We start from the raw sequence: 27926 nt of genomic DNA, 5'->3' as shown, positions 1-27926 counted from the left end.
TTGAGGGATTTTACATTTTTCTGCTCTTATAATCACTGTAGCAAAATATGTCTCATTATGAATATTTGACTGAAGGAACAAAATGGATAGATCAAGGTATATGATGAAAGACTTGACATTTATCAAGGAAAGATGGTCCTGTGCTCAAGCAGGAATAAATATGGTAGTTGGACTGGAAGACATTTCTAGAGTATTGCTGTGGTGTCCCTGAACACTATCTTTGGCTGTAACCTTCCTTAAAGCTCTACTTCTCAATTAATGCCCTTCATTGCAGTGTCATTAGATAGTAGAGTTAAATATGTTTTTCTTGGAGTTGCTGAAGGAAGTTTGTGACTGTATATAAAGGTCAGGGAGCAGCAACCACTGGCACTTTTGCCAAAGACCCTGAACCCATTTTTCTGAGAATTAACTAGTTGAAACTGTCCCTTCTTTTGGCATCTGAGAAGCTGTAGCCAGTCAGAGGAGTGGAATTGATGGTGGGCACCTGAGAGCTCAACACCCAAGATTTTAGAAAGAAAAGACATTATAATTTTTAAACAGTTTCTTAATCCTGAATCAAATTCCGACAAGCCTATCCGTGTTGATGCCTCAGCAAAGGTGGAATAGAAACCACAAAATTCAGAAATTTTATTAGTCTTTGCTGAGATCTACAGAATAAAATAGACAACCATCTTGTCAGGTAATCTGCATTATTGGAAATGAAATTAAGATTTTTTTGAAGATAACTACATATGGAAAATTAGTAACTTGGTTAAAAATTACAGCATGTCTAATTGCTATGACATAGATTAAAAATGTAGAAAAGACTGTTACTTTTGACAGGACTACATAATGTTTGGTCTGAAAAACATTTAAATTGTCACAAGCCTAATTCAGCATATGGCTGTATTGGAAAAAGAAAGAAGAAAACAAAATTTTGCTCCTGGAACCTAATAGATGGTATAGTATATTTGAGTTCTCACTCTGAGCATTTCTAGCTCTGTGAATTTGGGGCTCGTATTTTTTTAAGCTTAGGGCCTAAGTTTTCTCACTTATAAAAATGGGATACTAGTAGTACCTACCTCACAGAATTTCTGGACAAATGAAATAATATATGTAAAATCTTTACATTGATGTGTTACTTAATTTGTAACTAGAGGCTTCTACCCTTTTGTGTGTGTGTGTGTGTGCGCAAAGTTTGAATGATTGTTAAAAGAAATAGAAGAATGTCAGTTGAATGTGGCCAAGCTCAACTAAATTTCAAGTGGTTAATGAAGTTAGAACAATTACTATTAGACTAATGACTTGTTCTTAGCATTTTAGCCAGGAAAATTAAAGATCTCTGAGTACTTCTGTCTCATAAAAACAAAGGAACCATACTAGCCCACCTTTTCTAAGATGATATGATTAAAGCATTGGATCTGAATCCACAATTTAGTGAATCAGGTATACTTATTGAAATGCAATAAAGGATGTGTCAGGAGGTTAAGAGCAATAGCTGAAGACTTAATTTGCTCATTTGGGTTTATTTAATCCTTGTTTCTTTATAAAAAATTACACACAAATCTGTTGAGGCTTACAAATCTTAGAATGTGGGAATTGTATAAAATCCTGCCATAATGGGAATTGAGAGTGAAATTATATTAGAAAATTAGGAGAAAATATTCATAATGAGTAACTTGATTGGAAACGACTCTACTAGAAAACTTTATTTATATGGAATTTTAAAGTATTAGATGCCCCTGATATATAGCATACTCTCATAGTAATGTTTTTGCAGGGTCTTAAACTTATCCCCTTGTAGATTAATTTGTTCATACAATGTATTGAAGAGCCTCTGCATTAGGCACTGTTGCCTATTTGTAAGTGAAAAAGATAGCTTATGTGCTTGTAGTGTTTATAATCTGGTGGGAGAGATGGTTATAGTACAGAATGATAATTGTGCACTGAATAAAGATAGGACACCAGACCCAGATTTGTTAAGAAGTGTGGATAGCCTCTGGGGAAGTGGAATGTATTCTGAGAGCTGAAAGAGGAAATGAGAGGAAGGAAGTGGGAAGGAAAAATGATTTCATTCAGAAGGAACTTCTTATTCAAAAGTCTCAACTTTGGAGAACTGAAGAGTAGTTCCATATGGCTGAGTTGTATATACTCCTTGGAAGATAGAAGGTAGGCAGGAGCTATATTCTTAAGAGCCTGATAAACTGTCTTAAGGGATTTGCAGTTTATCTTGAGGGTATTGGGACCTAATGAAAGGAGGAGCCTGAACTCTAAGGAGCTGAAGAGATAAAGATATGTGAGAAGATTTTTGAGAGATACTAAGGAGCAGAATCATTGGACTCTATTATTGATTAGATTTGGGAAAGGAAAAAAATTGGTGATGAAAGGCAGGATTGGGATAAGGCAGCCACTGTTTACATATTTTCAGGGATAAAGAAAGAGTTCTCTCCCCTCTTAGCACCTTATGAGGACCATCAAAATGTAAGAGGAGTGACGGTGGAAAGTAAACTCATTATGTGAAATTTCACACTTTTATACAATATATAATTATAATTGCTTTAATCATGAAGAACTTACAGTTGATTTTAAGCATATCACTAACCACATTAAGGGGTATTATTAACCATAGATTTATGAAATGTCCTAAAATAACTCACTATAGAAGCAACCGTTGTTTTGGAGCTGAGCAAATGAGTTGGAAAGACAGCGATACACAGAGTATGAGAATTGGTGAAGTGGTGTGGTGATTTGAGAGGCCATCTGGGAAAGTGGAATTTATTCCCATAAGATAAGCTCCAAAGGATCAGTGTCTTTAATTCACTGTAATTTTTCAGTTAAATTTGTGAAGTACAAACTTGGCTAGAACCTTCAATCTGTTTTAATTTTCATTCTTTGGCCAAATTATTATCCCATGTCTATTTGTATGCATTCAGAATGAAAGTCAGTGTAAAAATTTCATTGGATTAATAGCATTAAGTTTTACAGCAAGTGTTTCCAGAGTGTGTGTGTGTGAATAGATTTTTTTTCAAGTTTACACACACCCACATTCAGTACATTTGGTAAAAAATGGCAGTAATGAGAATTCAATTCTTTAAGATACTGTATATTTAACGTAGGGTACATTATATCCATTATTAGCAATGTTATTATATGGTATTATTTTCCATATTTAGAAGTGTGGATCTCTTTGAGCCTGTCATTAGAATAGTTAGAAACTGCAAAAGACTCTATTCTCCACTTTTATAAAAAGAAAAAGAAATGAAGTAGAGAAAAAATTAAAAAATATATTGTATGGGCAAGAGAATACGTATTCACTTTACTGGGCCCTTTTTTGATTTATTTTTTTAGGAAAAATTTAATTTTTGAAAGCAAATGAGTCTTTCTGTATTATTTTCTCTTTCATCTATAAACTATTTTGTGAATACAAGGTTAGTGTAGGTATCTTTTAACCCATGAAAATCCATACCATAAAAATTATAGATTTGATGACTTTAGAAAAGAATATTGATCACATATTAGGTATAGTACAGTACATATTTGCAAGTCATGTGTCTGTTCAAATTTAAAATTCTTTCTTAGTGCCCTGTGTCTCCATAGACTTCTTTATCTCTTTTAAATTTGATTTAGCTAAAATAGCCTTATGCTGCCATCTGTGTAGCCGATTAGGGGCCAATGACACGGTACCGTTACTGGAGTAGATAGACCTAGACTAGAATCCTGGCTTTATGTCTTAATAGCTCTGTAGCCCTGGGCAAGTCACTTAACTTCTAAACCTTGTTCCTCTCTACTATAAAATGGGAATATCTACTTCCTGGGTGAAATTAGGGTTAAATGTATACATAGCATCTATCACACAGTAAATGCTCAACAGATGGTAGCCATTATTATTATCCCTAATAATTAAGATGATGATATGTTTATGACAAAATTTTTATTGTTCATCATCTTTCAATTCTAAGTGTTATTAAATGCTCCTTCCCTTAGTTTCTAGTCACTGTCAGGAGTGGGTTAACCAATAAGAAGAAACATTTATAGCTTTATCTCATAGATTTTGCTTAAGAATCTTTCTGTATATTTTATCATTTTGTTCTCAGACCCTCCTTCCACTAGGAAAGAGCATAGGATACTTACAAGCTTTTGTTTGGTTTTATTTTTCTTTCGTCTCATCTATTACCTGAGCACTGCCCATTTTTAACATATGTTATCTAGGTAAGACTGATTTGCCTATTAATTCATGTACATGAGTGAGAGAAAATGCTGGATGGCACCAGGAGTAGACTGGACAAGCACTTGGTTCTCTTTTCCCCCAAATTACCTCTGTGACTTATGACAGCTTCTCTTGATAACTAGAAATAAATAAAATAATTGTTACATCACTCCAGCAGTTTGGCTTCAATAATATGTTCATAGATGAAAGTAATTTAATTTTATTTTTCTTCTCCAAAGAAATGGATTTTTTAAAATATATTCTGAGTCAAGGTAAGATTTAGTTAAGAGAAAATCTTTGTTTGAAAAGTGAAAAAAGTTTCCCAGGCAACCTGTATGTGTTGCCACTGTGCTGATTAATCATCGCCAGCATTAGTCACTGTCACAGGAGGATGACTGCTGAGCACTCTACACTATTATCATTCCATCATTTTTCTACCGATCAGTTTAGTACAAAAGATCAACTATACACAATTATGAGGATTACAACATCAAATTGAAATAGGGAGGCAGAACTTTTATAATGTAGAAAATCATGCATTTTCTTTTCACATCCCTTTAGTTACTTGGTTTATTGTTTTGATAAAGCCCTATGTTTTACCATGAATAAACTTTTCATAGAGGTGTATTTTAAGTAAAAAAGTCCAACTACAATCTATAGCTTAATCAATTTCTTTCATTTGTATGAGGTGAAATGGGGGAAAAAAACAAGTCATCGTGTTTTACATTTGTAGGTAAATTAATCAACTCAATATATTTTTAAGTTAAAAATTAAATTTTCACATTATTTAACCATATATATGAAATTTCTATAATGTCCCATTATTTTACATTATATTACCTTTGAAAGTTGCTTAATATTTTTAGTTTTTTTAAGAATTGGAATAATCTTAATATTTTTAATCATCTACTCTAGAATAGCCAGAAATGTATATACTTTGTATTACTCTATGTGCAGGAACATATATACTGGCAACTCCTTCACCTTTCCACACCAAAAAACATGGCTTATTTTAGTTGTCTAATTTTAATAGTGATTTCAATTGCTATGGGCTTTATGTATATTAATATTTTCTAACATTTATTCAAGAAAGGTGATGCTTAATCAGAATGTCAGTAATAAAATTTTTATGCTGCTAAACTTCAGTTATGGTTTGGGATCTTTCTCTGTGTAAAAAGCACATCAGTGTTAAACTCCTTGTTCTGTATTTCAGAAATACTAATTTTATATTATTATAAAAATTTTCTCCTGTAAATAGCGTTCCTATGCTTTTATGTTGAAACAGGTTTCTAAGTAAATAATTTATCCTTGAATGTCTCATTTTAGGTGTGATTTATTTTTACTACATCTATTAAGTGACTATCATAATTTTGTTTGTTTCAAGTAGGAATTGAAACCAGCATATTTATTGTTTTTTACTAAGAAAAAAGAAAGTTTTTGTTGTACCTGAAAATTAAGTGACATGTCTTTATTTTCTGTACTGAATTAAACCTGTTACATTCCTCAGTGCAAAAAATAAAAAAGATAGTTGGTGTAGTAGAACTAAACTTTGTAAACTTTGCTGTTTTTTGGAGAGCAAATTATTTCAGTATGAAAAACTTCAATAAAAATTAGTTGGATACTACCTATTTTTAAACTAAGCAGCAATATAGTTCTGTTTGATAAGTAATTGATTAGGTTGGACTATTAAGCCATTTAATCTGGCCATGTATATTGTGTGTGATAAAAGGAATCCAACTGTGAATTTGAGTGTATTAAATAATCTTCAGGAAGTTTTACAAAGAACATTTGAATGCCTTGAAACTTGCAATAATGCATGTTTGTTCCAAACACATTTGCTTTGCCTAGGTTTTGCCCATCAGGTTGAAGAAATGCTAATCTTGTCGCATTCAGCAGCTGGGTTTTTTCAATATTCTTTTCCTTCTCCTAGGGGTTAATTAGCCTTCTTTCAAAATGTGGCCTATTTAGCTGTAGATTCACATGATTCAGCCAGAGCTGGCTGTACAAAGCAGAACCGTTAACAGGCGGGTGTGTCCAACTGCTTAATTAGCCAGAATAAAAAGGTCCTTTGTCAAACAAGCATCTGTTGCTCTTGACACACCTGACAGCCACATTAGGCAGGGATGACTAGACGGAAATTGTACATGTCTCTCCTGCAAGAATATACAACTCATTTACATATGGGCTACTTCATGGACAAACTACAGGGGTTTATTTAGCTTATCAAAATGGATTAATGTGACTGCATTTGTGACTGATAAACAAATATCACTTGAAAGGAGACTGTGAAGGAACTAAACTAACCAAATTACTCCCAAACATAAACAAAGCACCAGAAACGCCCGGTAGATGAATGGTTACGCCTCATATGTACACACAGACCTTTATAGTGGGTCTGAAACCAAACCTCCAAGTAAAGCATGCTAAGATGCTACCCTCATGTGATGATCCTTGCTCTGCAGAAGTGAGCTACCAGAATACTCAGGATGTATCAGTAGATTTCAATGATCTGTTGAGTAAAATTTGGCAGGATGGTTATATTCCTCAAACATGCTTTAACATTCCAATTGATCTGCAGTTAAATCAGGTCTTCAGAATTAATCAGTTAGAATGCCCCTGGAAAAATTCTTACTAGTTGGGTTTTATTATGGCCTCAGTAGAAAGAGAGAGGATATTTCCTAATTTAAATATCAGAGATGAAAGAGATGTCTGTCCTTTGTTATTGGAAGTATAGATCAAATACAATTGATTAAAAATCCCAAAGACTTTGCTGTTCAGACCAATAGTCTCTAGCTTTCCATTTGGAACCCCTGTCAGCATGATAATTGCAAAATAAATATATGTAGTGGTGACATCATAGGCTTCGGAGTTCTACAAATCTAGGTTTGACTTGTGACTCTTCCCATATGAAGCTATGTGTGTGGCTTTTAGCAAGATATTTAGTCCATCTGTGCCCAGTTTCCTCATTTGTTAAGAAGAAATAATAACACTTCCTTTGCCCTGGCTGGTGTGGCTCAGTGGATTGAGCACCAGCCTGTGAACCAAAGTTTTTGCTGGGGTACATGCCTGGGTTGAAGGCCAGGTCCCAAGTGGGGGGTGTGCAAGAGGCAACTACACATTGATGTTTCTCTCCCTCTCTTTCTCCCTCCTTTCCCCTCTCTAAAAATAAATAAATAAAATCTTTTAAAAATATAACACTTCCATCCATAATGGGGGTCTTCTGAGGATTAAATAATATGTACTTCCAGCGCTTAACACATTGCGTGGTACCAGGGAAAGACTTGTTAAATGAGAGAATTAATTTTGGTGATGACTTTTTTGAGACAATCTCTGGAAACGATATGATTGAGACCCTCTCAGGGCATAAGACCTTGGCAAAACGAGCCTCTTAATATTGAGGACAACAATGAAATAAGAGGAGAATGAAGTTGTGTGTATTAAGTAAAAATGGAGACAGATTGAAGAGACTTAAGTTCTTACCAATTGGCGTGACCCTGTAATTAAGGAGCCAAGGGAATAGATGGTGAACAGTAATCTGAGAGTAAATAGAAAATGTTCTGGGACAATTATTTGGTTGTCCTGGATCGGGCTCTATGTGCCAGTTGGTTTAGTAAGTTATGGGTCGTAGATCATAAACAGCTATGTGGACTGGTATGCAGTACAATGTACAGACACATGAGTGAGCCTAGATAAAGCTCCCAGCCAGCATTTGGATAAATAGGAGGAAGTCTGAGTGTGAGTTATTTTACTGCAAGAAACTCATCCACCTATTAAGTCACTTAGTGAAGAAGCCATAATTGACAACCTCAGTCTTCCTCACTTGTGTACTATGCTGACAAAGGCCACCACCTATATTACATTTGGGAAGAGGGGTTAAGAAAGCCTCACTGAAGATAATATCTAACATCTGGTTCATTCCTCATTCCCTATGTAAAGGCATCACCTTACTCTCAGTAATAGCTCCTCCACTGTAGCAGAAATGACATCAATAGTCTATAAGTAATGAATCAAAGGATGCTGGCTTTTGCTTTTGGGGGGGGTATTCTTTTCCCCTCCATGACGGAATAAAGAAGAAGCAGCAGCACAGATAGGGTTTCTAATATGTGTGTGTATCCCTTTCCCAATTTTTGAGAACCATGGTCTTTCAGTAATCTTAATTAGGTAAGAGTTTTATCTAGCAAATACCGTCATTGTGAAACATTTTGGGGCATATTGTGGTCTCAACACTATACAGAGTGATATGTGTTTACATGCATTTGCATGGAGAGCAATGCTATGTTTTTGTTTTTGTTTTTAAATGAGCCACCATTTGAGATGTTTCATGTAAAAATTTGAAATTTTAGCTTCTTTTGGAAAATTGGAAGAGCTGGCATCTATGGCTTAGCCTTTCTACAAATTCATGATTTTTTGGAGCTGAACACTAGCTGACCCAAATAAATGGGGTGGTAGCCATAGTCCCCATCACATTCCTTCAGTTGAAACCCCTGGGCGCCATCTTCACTCTGTGTGCCTGAGTTTCCTCCTCTGTAAATGGAGTTTCCAATCATACCAGCAATATTGGATTGCTACATAAGCTAATTCATTTATGAATTAACACGTAAAGCATTTAGAAGGTCCTTAGCATATGTTAAACACTCAGTCAGTGTTAGCTGTTACCAGTACATCTTTTGTATGTGATAAGGTTTATTGTGCTTCTTTAGGATTTTGACTAACAAAAGAATAAGAATAATCACCTAAAGTGATGCTAGTGTCAAGGCCTAGAAAGAAAAATAAGCACAGATGCAAAGTGAAGAGGCCTAATCCCATGTCTACTGCTTTCACCTTGAGCGAGTCTCTTAACCTCTTTGGGCTTTAGTTTCCTTATTTATAAAATAGAAGAGTAGATTAGATGTCTTCTGAGGTCCATTTGTAAAACTGATTGAGATGATAGAAAAGGTTTGGTTAACAAAAGATGCTGAGAGGGGTTAATTTTCTACTTGAAAGAGCTGAGTACGCTTTCAGAATTTTCTTAGGGAAAATTAATGTTTACCGTATTGTCCACAGATTTAAACCATAATGCAATATTTTTCTTAGGTTCCAATTAAATATTGTTTATCCCCAGGAAAGAAAATTAGAATTCTTGTCCCTGCTCATGAGCAAAAAAAAATAATGTTTGTTCTATTGACTATATAAGTAGCACAAGGGAGTGTCAAGGCCAGGAGGTCTGAGAAACCACGCTTTAGTTAGAGCACGTGCTGATCCTGTGTTAGTAGGTGGGCACGTGAGAACTGAAGATGGTGCCATTTTGAATTGTGAATGACAAGAGAAAATGTCTCATGTCTTTGTTTACAAATCTCATTTATATAACTGTGGTCTTTACCCATCTTTCAAAGTATTACACATTATTGATATTAGCTATTTTTGTGTAAGAACATAATTCAACTTTGATTTTATTACCATATCATATCATGGAAAATTAGTGAGCTTGATCCTTTGGCTAAGTTTAGGGTATATCAATTGGTTTTTGGATATATACTAATCTTTATAAATCAATGAATAGCAAGTTTGAAAGTTGGAAAGACCTTAGAAATAGTTTTTCCTAAATTGTACACCTCTGGTGATATCCTAATAGTCTATAAAAGTGCCTAGAATGTACAGTTTACAACATATTTGTATACAGTTAAAGTTTGTGTTCTGAGAATTGAATAGCTTCACATAATTTTGGGCTATAGTTTATAAGTTAGTTGAAACAATTTATCACAGATAAGACCTAACTAAGGAAGGTAGATTTCAGTGAAGTTCAACCTTTATAACCTCAAGATAATGAGGTGCTAATGGGGATTTAAAAAATCTGGATTAGTAATTTTCTATATTTAAAAAATGGTGAAAATAACTATAAATATGCATGGAATATCATAACAGTATGTTGGAGTAAGAAGTATTCTGAGAGTTAAAAGTGTCAGCATAGGATATTGAGAACAAATGTAATGCCACTAGTCATGCAAAGGGAGCGTTTTGAACTTTTTCTATTTTAATATTTCAGAGACCATCATGCAGACATCAGAGACTGGGTCTGACACAGGTTCGACAGTGACTTTACAGACATCTGTGGCTAGTCAAGCAGCAGTGCCTACGCAGGTGGTACAGCAAGTACCAGTACAACAACAGGTAAGTAGCTGCTGTTCTCAGAGAAGGTGCTGTGCCTTGCACTGTGCAGACACGGCTGTGTTCAGCGATGACTTGGATTATGCTTCTGGCACAGTGGGTGCTAAGATAGGCCTAGTTCACTTAAGAGGTTAATTCAGCAAATGTTTCACGAGCGTTTCCAATTCTAGGTTCTTTTTGTGTTGGAATGTAGGGAATACAAAGGTAGATATTCAAACCATAATTCCTATCCTGTAAGAGCCTCTTAACTCTTAAAGAGAACATTTGTTTCTGACTAGACCATCCTAAGGTTTTAGCTTCCTCTTCACCTTTCCCTATTCTTTATCTTAACTTCTTATTTTTTCATATTGAAATGTCAGCAATAATATTTTTATGTAATTGACTCACAGAACTTCTTAATAAAGGAGAAAATGGCTGTAACTCACAAAGGAAGAGATTTTGCCTTTGTGATATTTTAGAAAGTGCCTGGGTGACTGATAAATACTGTTTAATGAAAATTAAATTATCTTACAGGTCTGGATTCTGATTCATTTCATTCAAAAAACTGAGAATGAATTCCTCATCACATGTTTACTACAGGGCTTATTCATATTCGACACTTGGCTTTTTTTTGAAAGATACTAACAAAATAATGCTATTCATGCCAGCTGATAGTTCTGCATGCGGGTTGTGAACACATTGGTCTGTCATTTCTTCTAAAGAGTGGTGAGAAAATAAGTGAGAAAGATCATGTAATGAAGTATTTTGAAATTTGAGATTTGCCTGTAATTTCTTAGTATCAAGGAGAATCTTTAGCATATGCTGCTCTTAGAATTATAAATAAGCAGTTAGGGAGAGGGATATCTTTTCCTAACTGATAGGCAGAGGGATTCAAGGTTTTATTCTTTCTAGGAGGTAGAGGTGGGCTTGGCAGGGGGAGTGCTAAGAATCATGAAGGGTCTTTGAGTCTCAGGGTAAATAGACATCTGAAGTCTTTTTTTTTTTTAACTGTAGCACACACTTCTTCCTGGTGTCTACCCCACATACACACACACACCCAAACACACAAAACACATACACATTTTTACTCTTGCAGGTTATTAGGTTGAATTATATGTAGTTGTGATCTGTAAAAACAAGTTTCATATGTTTAAATCTATTAATTGTGTTTCTTATCCTTTTTACCTTTTTTTATTATTAAAAATTAATCTCCCCAAAATGGTGTTTTAAAAGCCTCTGCTATTATTGATGTCATCCCTGTTTCAAGACTCTATAAACATTATTCAGAAAAGGGTAGCATATGACATACCCAGGGAACAGTGAGGGCAGTGTTTCTGTCTCATTTGTGGATGAAGACTGGCCTCAGAAGTGTCTGTCTCTGGCAGCAATGTGGTGGACATCCTGTTCTTGCTCCAGAAAGTGCCCTCTTGAGACATTAAAATGGCCCTGTCTCCTGGACCCTTTTTTTCCTCCCTCCGTTTCTTTTCTCCTTTTTTAGAAACTGTATATTGAATTTAGATATCATAAGATGATTACTACAGGTCTTACATAGTAGTGTAAAGAGTCAACTAGTTCAGCAAGTATGTTATTAAAAAAAAACAGCCCTCAACTTACCTCTAATCCCATGAACCTCTCAGAGACAACGACTTTTGTCTTTCTTCCTATTATTTTGATATTGACTTCCACGTCTTCGAAAATACTACTTACTTTAATTTTTTTTATTATTTTAGTTTTAAGAATTATTTTACCATGGCCCTCTTCCTGGTCCCTACGACACACACACACACACACACACACACACACACACTTTCCATCTCTCGTAGTATACTAGATAGGACTGTATGCAGGTTATCATCTACACAAACAATTTCATAGGTTTCCACCTAATATATGTATATAATGTATACACATACATACACACACACACACACGTTTTATAATCCTCACCCAAGGATGTGTATTGATTTTTAGAGAGAAAGGAAGGGGAAGAGGGAGAGAAAGAGAGAGGGACAGAAAGAAAGAGAAACATCAATGTGAGAGAAATATTGGTCCCAACCGGGGATTGAACCTGCAACCTGGGCAATTGCCCTGACAGGGATCGAACCTGCTACGTTTAGGTGTATGGGACAATGCTCCAACCAACTGAACCACCTGGCCAGAGCAACCTAATAGTTATATTTTAATTTTGGTAGACCATTTACTCAATGTGAGTGTGTATGTAAATGTATGTATGTGCATGTATATGTACATATATACACACACACACACACAACAAACTATTCAAATCTAGTCATGTAGTAAGCTGTGATTATCTCTCTTACCTATAAAACTCACTGGATTTAATGATCAGATATTTTCTTAAAGAAGTCTCTCAGAGCACTCTGACCTACTCCAGTCTGGATTCAGTTTGCTGTGGTTAGCTCCTACCTTGGGTCTCCTTTGCCATCATCCTGGGGTTTTCTTATATTAGCTTTCCTTAAGACCCTAGATAAGTGTCTTAAAGTCTTGATTTGCTTGAACACAACTTCCAGTAACTTCCTAACAAATGGTAAATGTTCGAGCTCTTGTGTGTCTGAGAAAGAATTTAATTATCATTGTTTGGTAGTTGGATAAGTATAGACTTTTGGTTTGGAAATAATTTTATTTAGAATTTTGAAAGGCTTACTTCAGTATGTTCTGGTTTGCAGGATTGATATGGAAAAGTCAAACACTATTATGATTGCCGATCCTTTGTATGTGTCCTATGTGATTTATTATTCTCTCTGAAACTTTACAGAATGTTTTAAATCCCAGTTTCTTGAAACTTATGTTGTGTGCCTTGATGTGAGCCTATTTTTGTACATTGTGCTGGAACCTTTGTGGTCCTTTTCAATCTGAACATTCATGTTATTCAGTTCTGGCAAAAATTTTTCAATGTTTTCATTATCAAATTTATTTCATTTATGATCACCTCCTCTCTTTCTCCTTTTTCACATCTTGGACTTTTTTGTTCTACTTTGAATTTCATCTTCCAGCTTATCTATTATTTTTCACTCTGCTGTTTTAGTTGTAATTTTCAAGAGCTTTCAAAAAATTTCCTGTACCTTTTCATAATATCATTTTATTTCTTGATTATATCTTTTTATCTTTCTGAAGATACTAATTTTTTAAACATTAGCGTCTGTTTATTTTTTTTAAGATTTTATTTATTTTTAGAGAGGGGAAGGGAGGGAGAAAGAGAGGGAGGGAAACATCAGTGTGTGGTTGCCTCTGGTGCGCCCCTCCTGGGGGCCTGGCCCACAGCCCAGGCATGTGCCCTGACTGGGAATGCAACACTTCGGTTCGCAGGCTGGCACTCAACCCACTGAGCCACACCAGCCAGGGCCTGTCTCTGTTTATTTAGCCAGTTTTTTTAAGCTACATTTTTTGTGTCTGTCATTCATTTTAGAAGCTGTTCTCAATGTCTGATAATCTTTGGATGTTTATTCATATTTAAAATTCTGTGGATAAAAAGTTGGTTTGAATGTATCAGTAGGTCTCGTTGACCTCAATATAGAGTCATCTTCCAGGCTTTTTAATTGGAGACCCTCTGATGTTTAGTATCTTTGTTTTTCCTCTTGGGCTGTTCATATTTTTAAGAAGAGTTCTGTAGCTTCCTACCTAGTAGATAAATGGCTCCTAGGAGATGAATAGGGGAAGACAGCTGGGTATTTCTTGTACTAATTCAGTTAGTCCTTCTTTTTTTATATACGGCATCAACATTACCTGTGCTTGGTCTTCCTCAGTGCAGAGATTAAATCAAAACATAAACCTCCAAACTTTCACCAAAGTTGTGGAGACCAGTCACCTCATGGCATGGGATCGATGAGGGGATCTGCTTGCTTCTTAAATAGAGTCATTTTTTGTATTAGACCCATCTTTTAAAAACCCAAAATTAAATTGCTACTAGAAGAGAAAAATCAGCATCACCAGCCATAAATAGATTATACATACACACACACTTTGTTCATCTCCTCATAAAAAATAATCTCATGTACACACGGACCACACTTTGAAAAACATTGTACTATGCCATATGGCTCATTCCCAAAGGCATATTTTTTCAGTTCCTCAATTTCTTTCTTTCTTTCTTATTGGACATTCAAGGCAGGTGATAACCTTACATCCCCTTAATACCAAGAACTCTCATTTTCTTTTTGTCAGCAAAGTATTTTATTTCACATAGTAGATTAGTGCGATATTTATCTGGAGATGCCTGTAGTTTTTTTCACTGGAACAGTGTTAACTTTGAATCTCCCTGGTGCATTCTCACAGTGTCCCTGTGGATGTAAATTGTCTATAACTGATGAGATTAGTGCTCTCGTAATTTCTTATTGCTCTGACTTGTCTATAATCTTTGTATTATTAATGTGCCAATGTCATCGTGAGTTTTTAAACTGCAGTAGAATACCTTTAAAGTCTTCTAGCTTTTGTCACTGACCCAAAATGGATATTGAAATCATGGCATTGATGTCAAGGGTAGTTACTCTTGTTGATTAAACTTTTCGTTGTGTCCTTGCTTTGACTACTTTGATGTAAAGAGAAAGCCTAGAGCAAATTTTTTTAAATGTTGAGATATGTAAAATTACGTATATTGGAATGCTGAGAAACCAGCATTCCAATATATAGGTGAAAATGTTAAGATCATAATGTGATCTTACTATATATATTTCCAATGAAAATTTTATATATATTTATATATATTTCCTATATATATGAAAATCTTAAGATCATAATATGTAGTTCTATTCCTTTAAATTCTTAAGTGCTCTAATTTCACTTTATCACTGCCAAATAAAATGTTGATTCTAAAATTACTTCCATGGTTTTTCATTTACTCTAAGTGTTGTCAGAGTCAACTTATTATCACCGTTCCTTAGACAATAGGCAGGAATGGGAAATTCTGAGCAAAGATTGCAAGGTCTTGTTATGTAATACTTTATCAAAATTTTTATCTTTTGCAGTTTTTCACTATTTCATAAAACCGAGAATCACAGCTTCCAAATATAGGCGTTGTTGCCCAATTCACTAAAACCTGTAAAAATATTCAAGTTCTGTATCTTGATTAGAAACTAAAATTTTGATGTTACCTATCCTATCTATTTTTATAAGAAGACCTTTTGGCTTGATGGATCTCTGTAGACTATGACCAGAAATGAGCTATTCTTCCTTCCCCTTCCCCTGCCTTCACTGACTGTTTTAGAGTTCCTCGCACGTTAGTCTTCAGATTGGTCATTTTATGTGTAAATATGAGATATCTTCTGATCCCAATTGCCCTAGAACTGCATTAAAAATATGGAAGAGGGAAAAAGAGAGATGCCTTCCTATTATTCCATTCTTTCCCATAGCTGGCAGTTTAGAGTCTTTGTAAAATAGAACCTAGACTTTCATTTTTTGTTTTAATCTTCAGTTGTTCCACAAATGCTGCTGACATTGAGAATAATTTCTAAACCACCTTTAACCGAGGTTCCAAGACTTTTTTCTCCCTTTCAGGTTTCTCATTTTTCAGAGCTCTCAATTATGGTTCCTCCTCTCTCTACCTCTCTGCCTGTTTTTCCTTTTCCTTGGAATGGACACATATCATTTCTTTCAAAGAGGGCAAGTGTGTTGCCTCTGTACTGCTTCTTCTAAACATAATACCTGAGGAACAGTGGAACCCTGGGGTTGAGGAGATTTTATCTGAGTCCAAAGAAAGATTCTTCCCCCCACCCCCGTGGAATCTGCCAACTTTGTTCTAATTCTTTTATCATCACAGATTGCAGTCTACATTTTCCTTCCCAGGGACTCAGTCTGTTTCTAAAGGGTCTTTGACAAGTAACCAGGACATTGATATCTCTTTTAATGTGATAAAAGCTCATTTCAAGATTGTATTTAGATAAGAATCTTTGTTTTTATATAAATCCCCTATTTAGGCAATGACTTTTTGTCTATAATTTGAATTATCAAAGAATAGAATACCTATCTGGCTGTAAAATTTCTTTTTGGTTCTATCAATCTGTCCCATATTTAGCATCCCATGTGAGTTACAGTATATCCTGGAGAGTGAGTCTGTTATTCCTGTGGTCAACAGGATTAGTGACATTTTGTTTGGGAAACAGACCCGATCAAAATTGTCAGTTAGGTTCTACACAAAGGGAAGTCTTCCAGAAGGATAAATTTTAAATTAATCTTCTCCAGTAGATCCTGGAGTATCTTTAAAATGATGCCACACCTTTAAGAAATAGATTTTAGGAGTTAATGTTTGATATGACTACTGCTGAGATCCTCATTTTAGACCCCAGCTTCAACAGTGGGTCATTTCTGTCCTCATTTCTGTTTGCCATATTCCTGTGATGTAGTATATCATCATAACCAGAAAGAAACCATGATAATTTGTAATATACCCATGAAAAATTCTTTTTCTGGAAGCAATGAATAGTGATTAAGGCAAAAATAGACTGCTCATAGTATGTTAAATCCATAGTAGAATATTACTGGATCAAAATTTGATCAATAGTATCTTAAGTGGGTCTCTGCGGTAGTTTGGAGAGCGAAACCTGAGGTAGTATACTCTATCATTCTTGTATTTATCTTGTCTTTCTGTTCAGAGTCAATAGGTTTGCTTTCTGAGCATCCTAGCTTGGATGGATATGAATAGAATTCCTTTCATTTGAGACTATTATCTCATATAATCAATAGACACAAAGATATTTTTCTCTGATTTGCTCTTACTCGGGATTTGATTCCCATTGGCTTGGTTCCCTAAAGGGACAGTGTTCTCATAATTAAGACTGTGGCAGACATGCTAAAAGATGGGGTTACGTTTTTAAATGAATTCCAGTTGAGTGTCTTTTTGTAAAAAAACAAAAGGCGATGATTTTAGCTCTTGAAGAGCTTATTTATTTTTAGAACCAGAACTGCTAGTTTTTAGTATTCAATATAAAATGTAAGGTATTTTGAAGGAACATGCTGATCTACAATTGAAATAAATTTTGCTGTACCAATCCAATATGAAGTCCCTATAGTAGACTCTCTCTACTGAATATTTGTAGAAATAAGATCTCCATTATTTAAATAGTTCAGTAATAAATTTTTTTTACTCTGTTAAGTGACTTTAAAAGCATTTTCTCGTTTAGTATTAGATCATTGTTATCATAGTTTGGGATGTCATATTTTAAGAGGAATATCCCAGGCACCATGTTAAATGCTGACGTTTGAAAGGTGATTTGCCATGATACATGACTATAGGAAGTGAAGTGTTGAGGGAGATACATATTGTTGTTATAGCATTGGATACAAACTGCCTCAGGAGTAAACATGGAAATTGTTCTTGAGAATAAGGGACAGTAATATCTCTATCGAGGTATGACTTCTGAGCTGTGTGGTGAAGAAAAAGTTGGAGTTTACAAGAAAAACAAACTGGAAGAGGGTATTTCTAAGAGAGAAAAGCATGGAAGAACTCAAGGAAAATCAGGGCATCTGCATAGGGAGGTAAGGGTTCCAGGAAGTGAGGGATGTAGAACAATGTTGCACAAGAACCTCTTGTGGGAGGTTGAGTCAGATGACCCACTGTGGTGTCTTTACATCTGTCTTTTCCCTAGTATATTCATTCTGTTCCCTGTTCAGTTGACATCTTTCTTTAAGTATTCTCCTACTGCCAACTTTCTTGATAAAGAAACCTATACTCGTCTGCATTTTCCCTTTATCTAACCACTTTTTAATCCTATGAAATTTGGATGCTGCCTATACAGCTAGGGATACAGTGTACTTTGGACAGGGCCAAATCAAGAAATATTCTGTAGGATATTTCTGGATGTTTTTGACACTTGATATTATTGACTATCATATCTCTCTTCTTCAATGGCTTTAAGGCTTCCCCTTTTATTTCTTTGAGGGCTTCATCTTGAAAAGCAGGTTTTGTAGAGACTGGAAGTGATATTCATAGTTAGAAGGTATGGGTTCAAATCTTGGCTCTAGTTATTTCTACTTATATAACTTTAAATAAATTATTAACCTTCTGAGACATATATAAAATAGGGATAATAACATATAGCTTATATTTAGCTACAAATATTAAATAATTTAGGACAGCACCTGGGATAAAATAAACTTTTAATAAATATTTTTATTTCTATTCTATTATCACTGTCAGTAGTAGTAGTAGTAGTACTAATTTTATATGGCGAATATTGTTTTTTTAAAATTCCCTTTTATATAAGATTTGGTCTGTGGTCTTCTGTTTCCCATCACTCTCAAGTAACTCATCCTCTGTATCTGTTTTAGTCTTAAAACAAGTTGCTTCCATTTGCTTTGCTAAACAATAACCTCTGGTCCTTCCTTGTATGTGTCTGGATTTGTGTGAGTTAGAGAGGCTCAGGCTCCAGATCAGAACGGACCCCAGCTTGGTGTGGTGTGACCAGCAGGAGCAGTATTGGTCTTCTCCACCCTGGATGGAAACCCAGCGCAGTCACCATAGTGACTACAGAAAATGCCAGAGTATTTCTTACTAAAGATCAGGAATATCTCCAGTATTTTGTTCAGCTCAAGAAATATTACAATTTTTGATCATGTGTGGTGTTGTAGCAAATTAAGGTGAGAATGATATCTTTGCTAGCCTGATTGGAATTTGGTTTTCTAGTTAGACGAAACTTAAAACTATTCATTTTGTTCAGCTATTCTGAAGGACCTTCCACACCTGAATTTTCTTCTTCAACAAATCACTTAGTTGTTAGACTAATTTTAGTTGACTTCATCATTTTGGTCTTAGAATATATGAGGTCTGAAAAAGTCCAGCCATTCTTAATATAAGGAAAACAGTTTGGGCAACATTGATGTAAGGTGGCAGCCAAGGAGAGTGGACTGGAATGCACATGCGTAAACAATGACAGCTTCACTGTACTAGTCAGTGAGCATGGTAGATGCTGTTGAGTGAGCATGTGTACTGTGTGGCAGTGGCATTCAAAGTGACTGAGCAAATAGAGCAATCAATCTGCGTTAATATTATATCAAGCTTGAACATTCCTCTGTGGAAACTATTCCAGTGATTCAGAAGGCTGCAGCTCTGAGCAACTGGTGATTGACAGCTTCACTGTGACAATACAGTGACTCACGCATCATGTCTTTTGCAGTTTTTGGTGAAACATGAAATCACCCAGGTGACTCAGTCCCCCTACAGTCCAGATTTGGTGCCCTGTGACTTCTGGCTTTTCCCAAAACTAAAATCACCTTTGAAAGGGAAGAGATTTCAGACCATTGATGAGATTCAGGAAAATACTATGGGGCAGCTTATGGTGATTGGAAGACTGTGAGGTCCCAAGGTGCCTACTTTGAAGGGGACTGAGTAGTCATTGTTCTGTGTATAATGTTTCTTATATTTTGTATCTTCTTCAAAAAATGTCTCTATTTTTCATATTACATGGCTGGATACCTTCTGGACACACCTCATTGTATGTTTCCTATGAATATCCAATTTGCTTATCCAACTATCAATTTCAATATTTTTCTTGTCAGAAATCCAGTTGAAGCAACGAATCATAATAATTGTAGCTGCCATGAACTGAGCGCCAGTTGTGTGCCATTTCCTGTGTTGATGTTTGCCTCTTTATTTCTAAAGCTTATAACAACCTGCAAAGTAGATGGTATTATGCTCTCTTACAGGTGAGGGAAATTAGGCTCCAAGACTTTAAATTATGTACTTTGGATAATTGGCATTTGGCCTTGACAGCCTCTGCTTACAGCTGAGTAGTATACGCTAAGGCAGTAATTACAAAATGTATGTGTGTGGGACTGATGTTGTATTTCTTTTGGGAGTGGGACTTATTTGTATTATTTGTTTAATGAATAATTCTTTTTTACAAAGTCTTCTTTCATAGAGATACTAAATAATACAAAAACTGAGCTCCTCTAACTGAATCAGTGTGTGTGTGTGGAGGGGAGAGGACATGAGCTTCATGTCCCCTTAGCTTTCATGTGCCAGTGAGCTTCATCCACTTAGCTTTCTCTTGCTCCTGACAGCAGTTCCTCAGATGCTTTTGTGGAACCTCTAGGGTTATATAGAGCACAGTTTGAAAATCATCTCTCCTGGACTCTTTTGTAGCAGGAAGAATTCTTCTAGCTCAATACCTGCATCAAAGCTATATATCAGAACATTAAGTCCATGAACACTTAACACATATCTTTTGCTATCCATGAAAAATTATCATTTTGCCTTTCCTTTTTTCTAGGGCTGATTTTAGAAATAAACACACGTAATACCTGTTTATTTTCTTTAAAGACTTGTGTTGACATCAGTCAGAGCCATTTCTGTAGAGACTATGATGGCTCATTTTTCTTATATACAGCCCTTAGAAGCTGATAGACTTCTATTTAGAGCAAACAGAGCTACCCTCTTTGTCCTGGTTGACTAGTAGCTCTGTGCTAAATCCTAAACCTGACATTTAAACTAAAATATTACCTTCCCTCAGCCGTGATTTTTTTTTAAGTCAGAAGTCAAAATCATCCAACTTCAGATCCTGAACTCTTAAGTTATACCCTGCACAGATAAAGCAGTCAGGTAAGTAATGACAAGAAAAACTTAAATGGTTTAAGTATATTGACATAGTCAATACATGGCAGTCCCATGGCAAAGAACATAATATACCTTATGTCAAGAAGTATTTGCCCTGGCTGGTGAGGCTCAGTGGATTGAGCACTGGCCTGCGAACCAAAGGGTCACTGGTTCAATTCCCCATCAGGGCATGTGCCTGGGTTGCCAGCCAGGTCCCCAGGAGGGGGCGTGGGAGAGGCAGCCACGCATTGATGCTTCTCTTCCTTTCTCCCTCCCTTCCCCTCTGTCTAAATAAATAAAATCTTTTAAAAAAAGAAGGATTAATTTTAGCTCTATGAATCACAATGCATTTTTGAGAAATCCCACAAGCAAAAGTAGTGAAGCAAATGAGCATCTAGTGTATAAAGAGCTATTTGAGTAAAATAACTAGCAAATAATACAGTTATGAACCGTGAGCTTCTTAAAGCCTTTTCTAAATGCATACCCTAGGTATTAGCATCAGTAAATATAGAGCCTTAAAAAACTAAGAGGGAAAAATAATAAAATCAATGTACTAAAATATCATTCAGATAATTTGGGGAAAGTATAGCTGAGAATATTTCTGTAACTTGTAACTTTTCTAGAAGTCTGATTTTATATAAAAAGAAAAACACTTAAAAATAACCTTACCAATCTAAATTTGCAAATTTGAGCTAATAACCATAATATTGTGTTCAATAGACTTGTGTGTTTACTTATGTCTATTGACATTAGTATTGTATCTTTAAATAAATAAAACCTGAAAGTTGCCTTATACTTACACTCATACTTGCTAAGCCACAGAGGTCTTCAAAGAAGTATTCCAAATTTAAACTATTGTCTTATCTCAGCCAAAAAAAAAGCCTATACAAAATCAGTTTTGAGATTTTTGCCCAATTTTCTATTTCCCATCAACTCTCTAGTCTTGATAATTATTATCAAGATAATAAATAAGTAAACAAATACATAAATAAGTGTAAATAATGCATAAAGCAAACAATCAATAAAAAATTGGTGATACTTTTAAGACTTTATTAAGAACCCAAGTGTGTAAAGAATTGGTGAACTACTTTAAAAACTTTGTTGCTAGAAAATGCAAACTAAATTATTTTTCAGAAAAAAAGACAAAAGTATTAGAAATTAGGTAGTAAACTCAAGTGAATAATTAGTTTGTGGCTTTGATTTTTGTTTTAATTAATAGCAATGTATATCCCAATAGCATGAAGACCAAGGCAGCTTTAAAAAGTTAAATTCACCCACATTTATGTTATAATTGACATAGTAATTATTAAATAGGGAGGAGGTAGAGTCAGTTTTTTATTTAATTAAAAAGGCATAATAGTTTAATGATTGTTTTAAACTATTACCTTTTATTTGTATAATATATTGTTTTAATAGGTAATAAAAAGGTAGGTCTCAAAACAAATTAATATACAGAATTTTTCATTTCTGGTTTACAAGTGATCAAGCTGTTTCTCATAAGTCTACATAGCTAACCAAAGCCATGTTTTTTTCTTCTTTTTCTGTCTCTTTTTACTACTTGGCGTTGGGTTATTTAAGATTGGGTTATCAATAGCTTTGGATCTTATAAAATCTATGCTTTCTTATTATTAGCAATTTCAGCTAAAAAAATAGTAGGATTGAAAAAGAAATAAAGTGAAAACTTATACATAAGAAAAGTACTTGAAATGTAAGGGGAAAAATAAATCTTAAATAAAAATGCTTATAAAATAATTATGCTTAAAGAGGTATTTTCTGGCCTGGCTGGTGTGGCTCAGTTGATTGAGTGCTGGCCTGTGAACCAAAGGATCACCGGTTCGATTCCCAGTCAGGACATATATCTGGGTTGTGGGACAGATCCCCAGTAGGGGGCACATGAGAGGCAACCACACATTGATGTTTTCTCTCCCTCTCTTTCTCTTTCCCTCCCCATCTCTCTAAATAAGAAAGAAGAAAAAAGAGGTATTTTCCAATTTGTGAATTTTAGGTTAACTTTGTATGTCATCACTAACTGAGTTAAACTACAATACAAACAAATATGAGTTCTTTTTCCCCTAGATGAAAGTATCTGTAGGTTGAAATAAGCAAGCAAAATTATTTGTGAGGTTTTTGTAAAGTAATCATAAATAAGTTGATTTTACTTTGAATGAACCTAATTTTAGTTCCTATATTAATGATTTTTCTGCAGTTTTATGACATTGACCAGACCATCGATTACAGTCATGTTTATGACCCTTGATAACAATTATTTTAAACAAAGCATTTTTACCAATAATTTGTCCTTTGTTATTATGCTTATTTTCAAGACTTTGCCTTAACATTGAAGTTCACTAAGGTTGTTGCCTGTGGTTCATTGATATGTTACATAGTTATAAATTTTAAAGTCATTATTCTTAAATTTTTCCTAGAAATTTCAGAAATACATTTCAAAAAACAGATTGTTTTGTTAATTATTTATTTTAATTAATGTTTAAAACATTAAAGTAAAAAAGCCTCAGAGTTGTTGAGGAACTCTAAGAAAAACAATATGACGTAGAGAAGCTAGTATAATAAACAAAACCCATACTCCTTAAATACTCAGTATAAAAATTGATTATTAACAATGTAGACAATTTATTTTACTTGGAAAATGTTTTTAATATTTATTTTAAGTTATATTCTTACCTATATTTGGCAGATGATACTTTGTTAGTTTTAAAAGAAAGTGGGTTTTGTTCTTCTGCTTCCTATGAAGCAGTGATAATGTTTCCTGAAAATATTAGTGATGTGGGCTAAAGGAACAGTGGCTTAAATTTGATTTCAGGAGATGTGAGTTGGAATGCCAGGTCTGCCATGTACAAGCTCTGTGGTATTGAGCGAGTTACTTTAACCTCCCTGTCTTTGACTTGCTGTAACTGCATTGTGGGAGCTAATTTGGCAAACATTAATTGAGTCTCAGTTATGTGCCAGGAACTGTGCTTGCTACTGGGATGTAAAGAACTTTAAAGTTAGGCCAAAAAGACTGACAGGAAAACAGAAGATGACACAGAGAATCATAATGCCTGAAGAGTAAGTATATGAAGCAGCTGTAGGAGCGGGTAATTATGGGAAACTTCCTGGAGGAGTATCACCCAGCCTTAATTTCCTTATCTTTAACGTAGATAATTTACCTAGAATTGTTACTAGGATCAAATGAGAAAATCTTGCTTGGTAGACTGACTGCAAAGCATTTTGTAAATATGAGGACAAATTGTTGATTCATATATCAGGCTGGGACTGGAGGTAGGAAAATGATTGCAGAGTAGTGTTTCTCAAAGTGTTACACTCTGTGTGATGTTTTCTCAGGAATCCAGTGTGTGTATGTGTTTAGATAATCCTTATATTGAAACTATGAATATATTCTGTATTACCTGAATCACTACATTACAACTGAGATTACCATTCAGTTTCAGTGTGTTTTCATATATGTTTATGATCTTTTGGTGCTAGGTTGAACTACTATAATTGTTTTGGACTAATGTGGAGGAATAGAGCCTGCCTTACTATGAAAATAATCAAGGCTAAATGATAACACAGATGGACTAAATACAAAAGAAGTTTTATCATACTAGTTGGCCCCACAACTCTGTTTATACCTTGGTTTACATCTGTGTACGTTTTAATAATGTAATTGAACACTGGAGGTCACCAGTCATGGTCCTGGGCAGTGTGCGTGATCCCAAACTAGATCGTATTTCTATATTATGCACTCTCCTAGCCCCATGCACCTTTCCCTCACAGACAGTTTAGAAACTACTGAACTAAAATATTGCAAACCATACACAAGACGATGTCATTTACATATAATAAAAGCCACCATTTAAGCATACAGTTTGAGTTTTGACATATATATTCTTGTATAAACAACCATCACAATCAAAATATGCAGCATTTTCATCACCCCAGCTAGTTCCCTTATCTCTTTGCTCTCAGTTCTGCTCTGCCCCATTCCCAGCTGTAGGAGAATACTGGCCCACTGTTATTTAGATAGTTTTGTCTTATCTAGAATTTCAAATAAAAAGAATCAACACAACGTGTACTCTTTTGTGTCTGGCTTCTTTCTCTTGCCATAGTATTTTGGAGATTCATCCATGTTTCCATGCCTACCAGTGGTTCATTCCTTTTTATTGATGAATTGTGATTCATCATATTCCATTAGAACAATATATCACAATTTGCTTTTCCATTCACCTGTTGTTGAGAATTTGGTTTGTTTTTACTTTTTAACTGGAAAATGTTATGAACATTTGTATACAAGTCTTTGTGTGGGCATGTTTTCATTTCTACCTAAGATTAGACTTGCTGGGTCACGTGGTAAGAGTTTGTTTAACCTTACTGTTTTTCAAAGTGGTTTAACCATTTTATATTCCCACCAGCAGTGTGTGAGAGTTCTAGTTGCTTGGCATGGTTACCAAACTTAGAATTGTCACTGTTTTGAATGTTAGCCATCGTAGTGAGTTATGTATTGGTATCTCATTGTGGTTTAAATTTGCATTTCTCTGATGACTAATGGTGTTGAACATGTTTTTTATGTGATTATTGGTTAACTCTGCTTTTGCCTACTAATAGTAGTAGGCAGAAATCTATGGAAAAATATGGAAGGTAGAAACCTTCCATGTCTATGTTTATTTAAACCAGTAAGTATCTAATTTGTGTCTAATTATATTTCTAAAATACAGTTAGATGAATTCAAATATATATTTTAAAAATTTAAGTTAAAACCAAGGAAAATAAGAAAAGAGAAAGTTTAATGATGATAAGTTAACTTGGGTCAGGTTTTATGTTTTCTTTAAGAAATAAATAGAGAAAGAACCAAGATGGTGGCGTAGGTAGACATACTGCGCCTCTTCACACAACCAGAACTGACAGAAAATCGAACCGCAAGGAAGTCCAACACCAAGTAGATAAAAAAGAAACATACATCCAAACCGGTAGGAGGGGCGGAGATGGGCACCGGGGCAGAGAGGACTCGCGTGGCCATGGCGGGACCGAGACTGGCGGAGTGTGGGACGAACAGGGCAGGCAGTCTGACCACTAGCAGACCCTGCGGCCCCACATTCGCGCACAGATAAACTGAGAGGGCCGGACTCAGAGTGGCGGAGAAGGGGGCAGGCAGAGCGGCAGGTAGTACCCCGCGGCCCCACACTCACACACAGGTAAACCAGGACGAATGGCGGTAGCAAAGCAGACCACGCAACCCAGGGCTCCAGCGCGGGGAAATAAAGCCTCAGACCTCTGATTGAAAACACCCGTGGGGGGTGGGGCGGCAGCAGGAGAGACTCCCAGCCTCACAGGAGAGGTCGTTGGAGAGACCCACAGGGGCCTAGAGTGTGCACAAGCCCACCCACACAGGAATCAGTGCTAGAGGGGCCCAATTTGATTGTGGTAACGGAGGGAGTGACTGAAATCCAGCAGAGAGTGGAGCAAGAGCCATTGCTCCCTCCCGGCTGCTCCCCCATGTAAAGCATCACAGCGCAGCAACCAGCTTTACCCCGCTCTGCCCCAGGAACACCTAAGGCTCCACCCCTTTAAGTAACAGCCGTGCCAAGACAAAAAAAAGAAAAAAATAGCCCAAATGAAAGAACAGATCAAACCTCCAGAAATAATACAACTAATCAATGAAGAGATAGCCAACCTATCAGATGCACAGTTCAAAACACTGGTTGTTAAGACGCTCACAGAATTGGTTGAATTTGTTCGAAAACCAGATGAAAAAATGAAGGCTATGCTAAGAGAAACAAAGGAAAATGTGCAGGGAACCAATAGTGATGCGAAGGAAACTGGTACTCAAATCAATGGTGTGGACCAGAGGGAAGAAAGAAACATCCAACCAGAAAAGAATGAAGAAACAAGAATTCAAAAAAATGAGGAGAGGCTTAGGAACCTCCAGGACATCTTGAAACGTTCCAACATCCGAATTATAGGGGTGCCAGAAGGAGAAGAGGAAGAACAAAAAATTGAAAACTTATTTGAACAAATAATGAAGGACAACTTCCCCAGTCTGGCAAAGGACATAGACTTCCAGGAAGTCCAGGAAGCTCAGAGAGTCCCAAAGAAGCTGGACCCAAGGAGGAACACAACAAGGCACATCATAATTACATTCGCCAAGATGAAACAGAAGGAGAGAATCTTAGAAGCAGCAAGAGAAAAGGAGACAGTTACCTACAAAGGGGTTCCCATAAGACTGTCAGCTGATTTCTCCAAAGAGACCTTACAGGCAAGAAGGGACTGGCAAGAAGTATTCCAAGTCATGAAAGGCAAGGGCCTACATCCAAGATTACTGTATCCAGCAAAGTTATCATTTAGAATGGAAGGGCAGATAGATAAAGTGCTTCCCAGATAAGGTCAAGTTCAAGGAGTTCATCATCACCAAGCCATTATTATATGAAATGTTAAAGGGACTTATCTAAGAAAGAGAAGATAAAAAATATGAACAGTAAAAATGACAGCAAACTCACAGTTATTAACAACCACACCTAAAACCAAAACAAAAGCAAACTAAGCAAACAACTAGAACAGAAACAGAACCACAGAAATGGAGATCACATGGAGGGTTATCAATAGGGGATTGGGAGGGGGAGAGATGGGGGAAAGGTACAGAGAATAAATAGCATAAATGATAGGTGGAAAATAGACAGGGGGAGGGTAAGAATAGTGTAGGAAATGTAGAAGCCAAAGAACTTATAAGTATGACCCATGGACATGAACTATAGGGGGGGAATGTGGGAGGGAGGGGGTGGGCAGGATGGAGTTGAGTGAAGGGGCAGAAATGGGACAACTGTAATAGCATAATCAATAAATATAGCAAAAAAAAAAAAAAGCATGTGCTCTTTCAATTAAAAAAAAAAGAAACCATCCCTAAAAAAAAAGAAATAGAATTGTAAAAAAAAAGACGTGAAATGATTAATTTAATTTTAGAAATCCTCCTTTCAGTTTGTGTTGAGAAAACTGAGAATTTATGAGTACATGATATGCTAATTCAAATCAATTTAATAAGCACAGAGTGGTTACCTTGTATTAGGGACTGAGCTAAACAAG

General features: G+C 35.6%; 1 protein-coding gene across 13 annotated transcripts in view; it reads left to right on the top strand.

Moving 5' to 3' along the window:
* RFX3 (regulatory factor X3) overlaps positions 1-27926 on the top strand; it is a 274106-nt gene that overhangs the window by 108022 nt on the left and 138158 nt on the right. For all 13 annotated transcript variants that reach the window (XM_024555052.4, XM_045191054.2, XM_045191047.2 and 10 more), the window contains one exon: positions 10209-10333. In XM_024555052.4, the coding sequence (XP_024410820.1) occupies positions 10217-10333 (117 nt within the window). In that variant the 5' untranslated portion in view covers positions 10209-10216. The remainder of the gene's footprint in view (positions 1-10208; positions 10334-27926) is intronic.

Source organism: Desmodus rotundus, chromosome 1 (genome assembly GCF_022682495.2).
Source record: "Desmodus rotundus isolate HL8 chromosome 1, HLdesRot8A.1, whole genome shotgun sequence".
Classification (NCBI taxonomy): Eukaryota; Metazoa; Chordata; class Mammalia; order Chiroptera; family Phyllostomidae; genus Desmodus; species Desmodus rotundus.
Note: the sequence above shows the minus strand (reverse complement) of the source record. Positions and strands in the feature narration are given on the sequence as shown.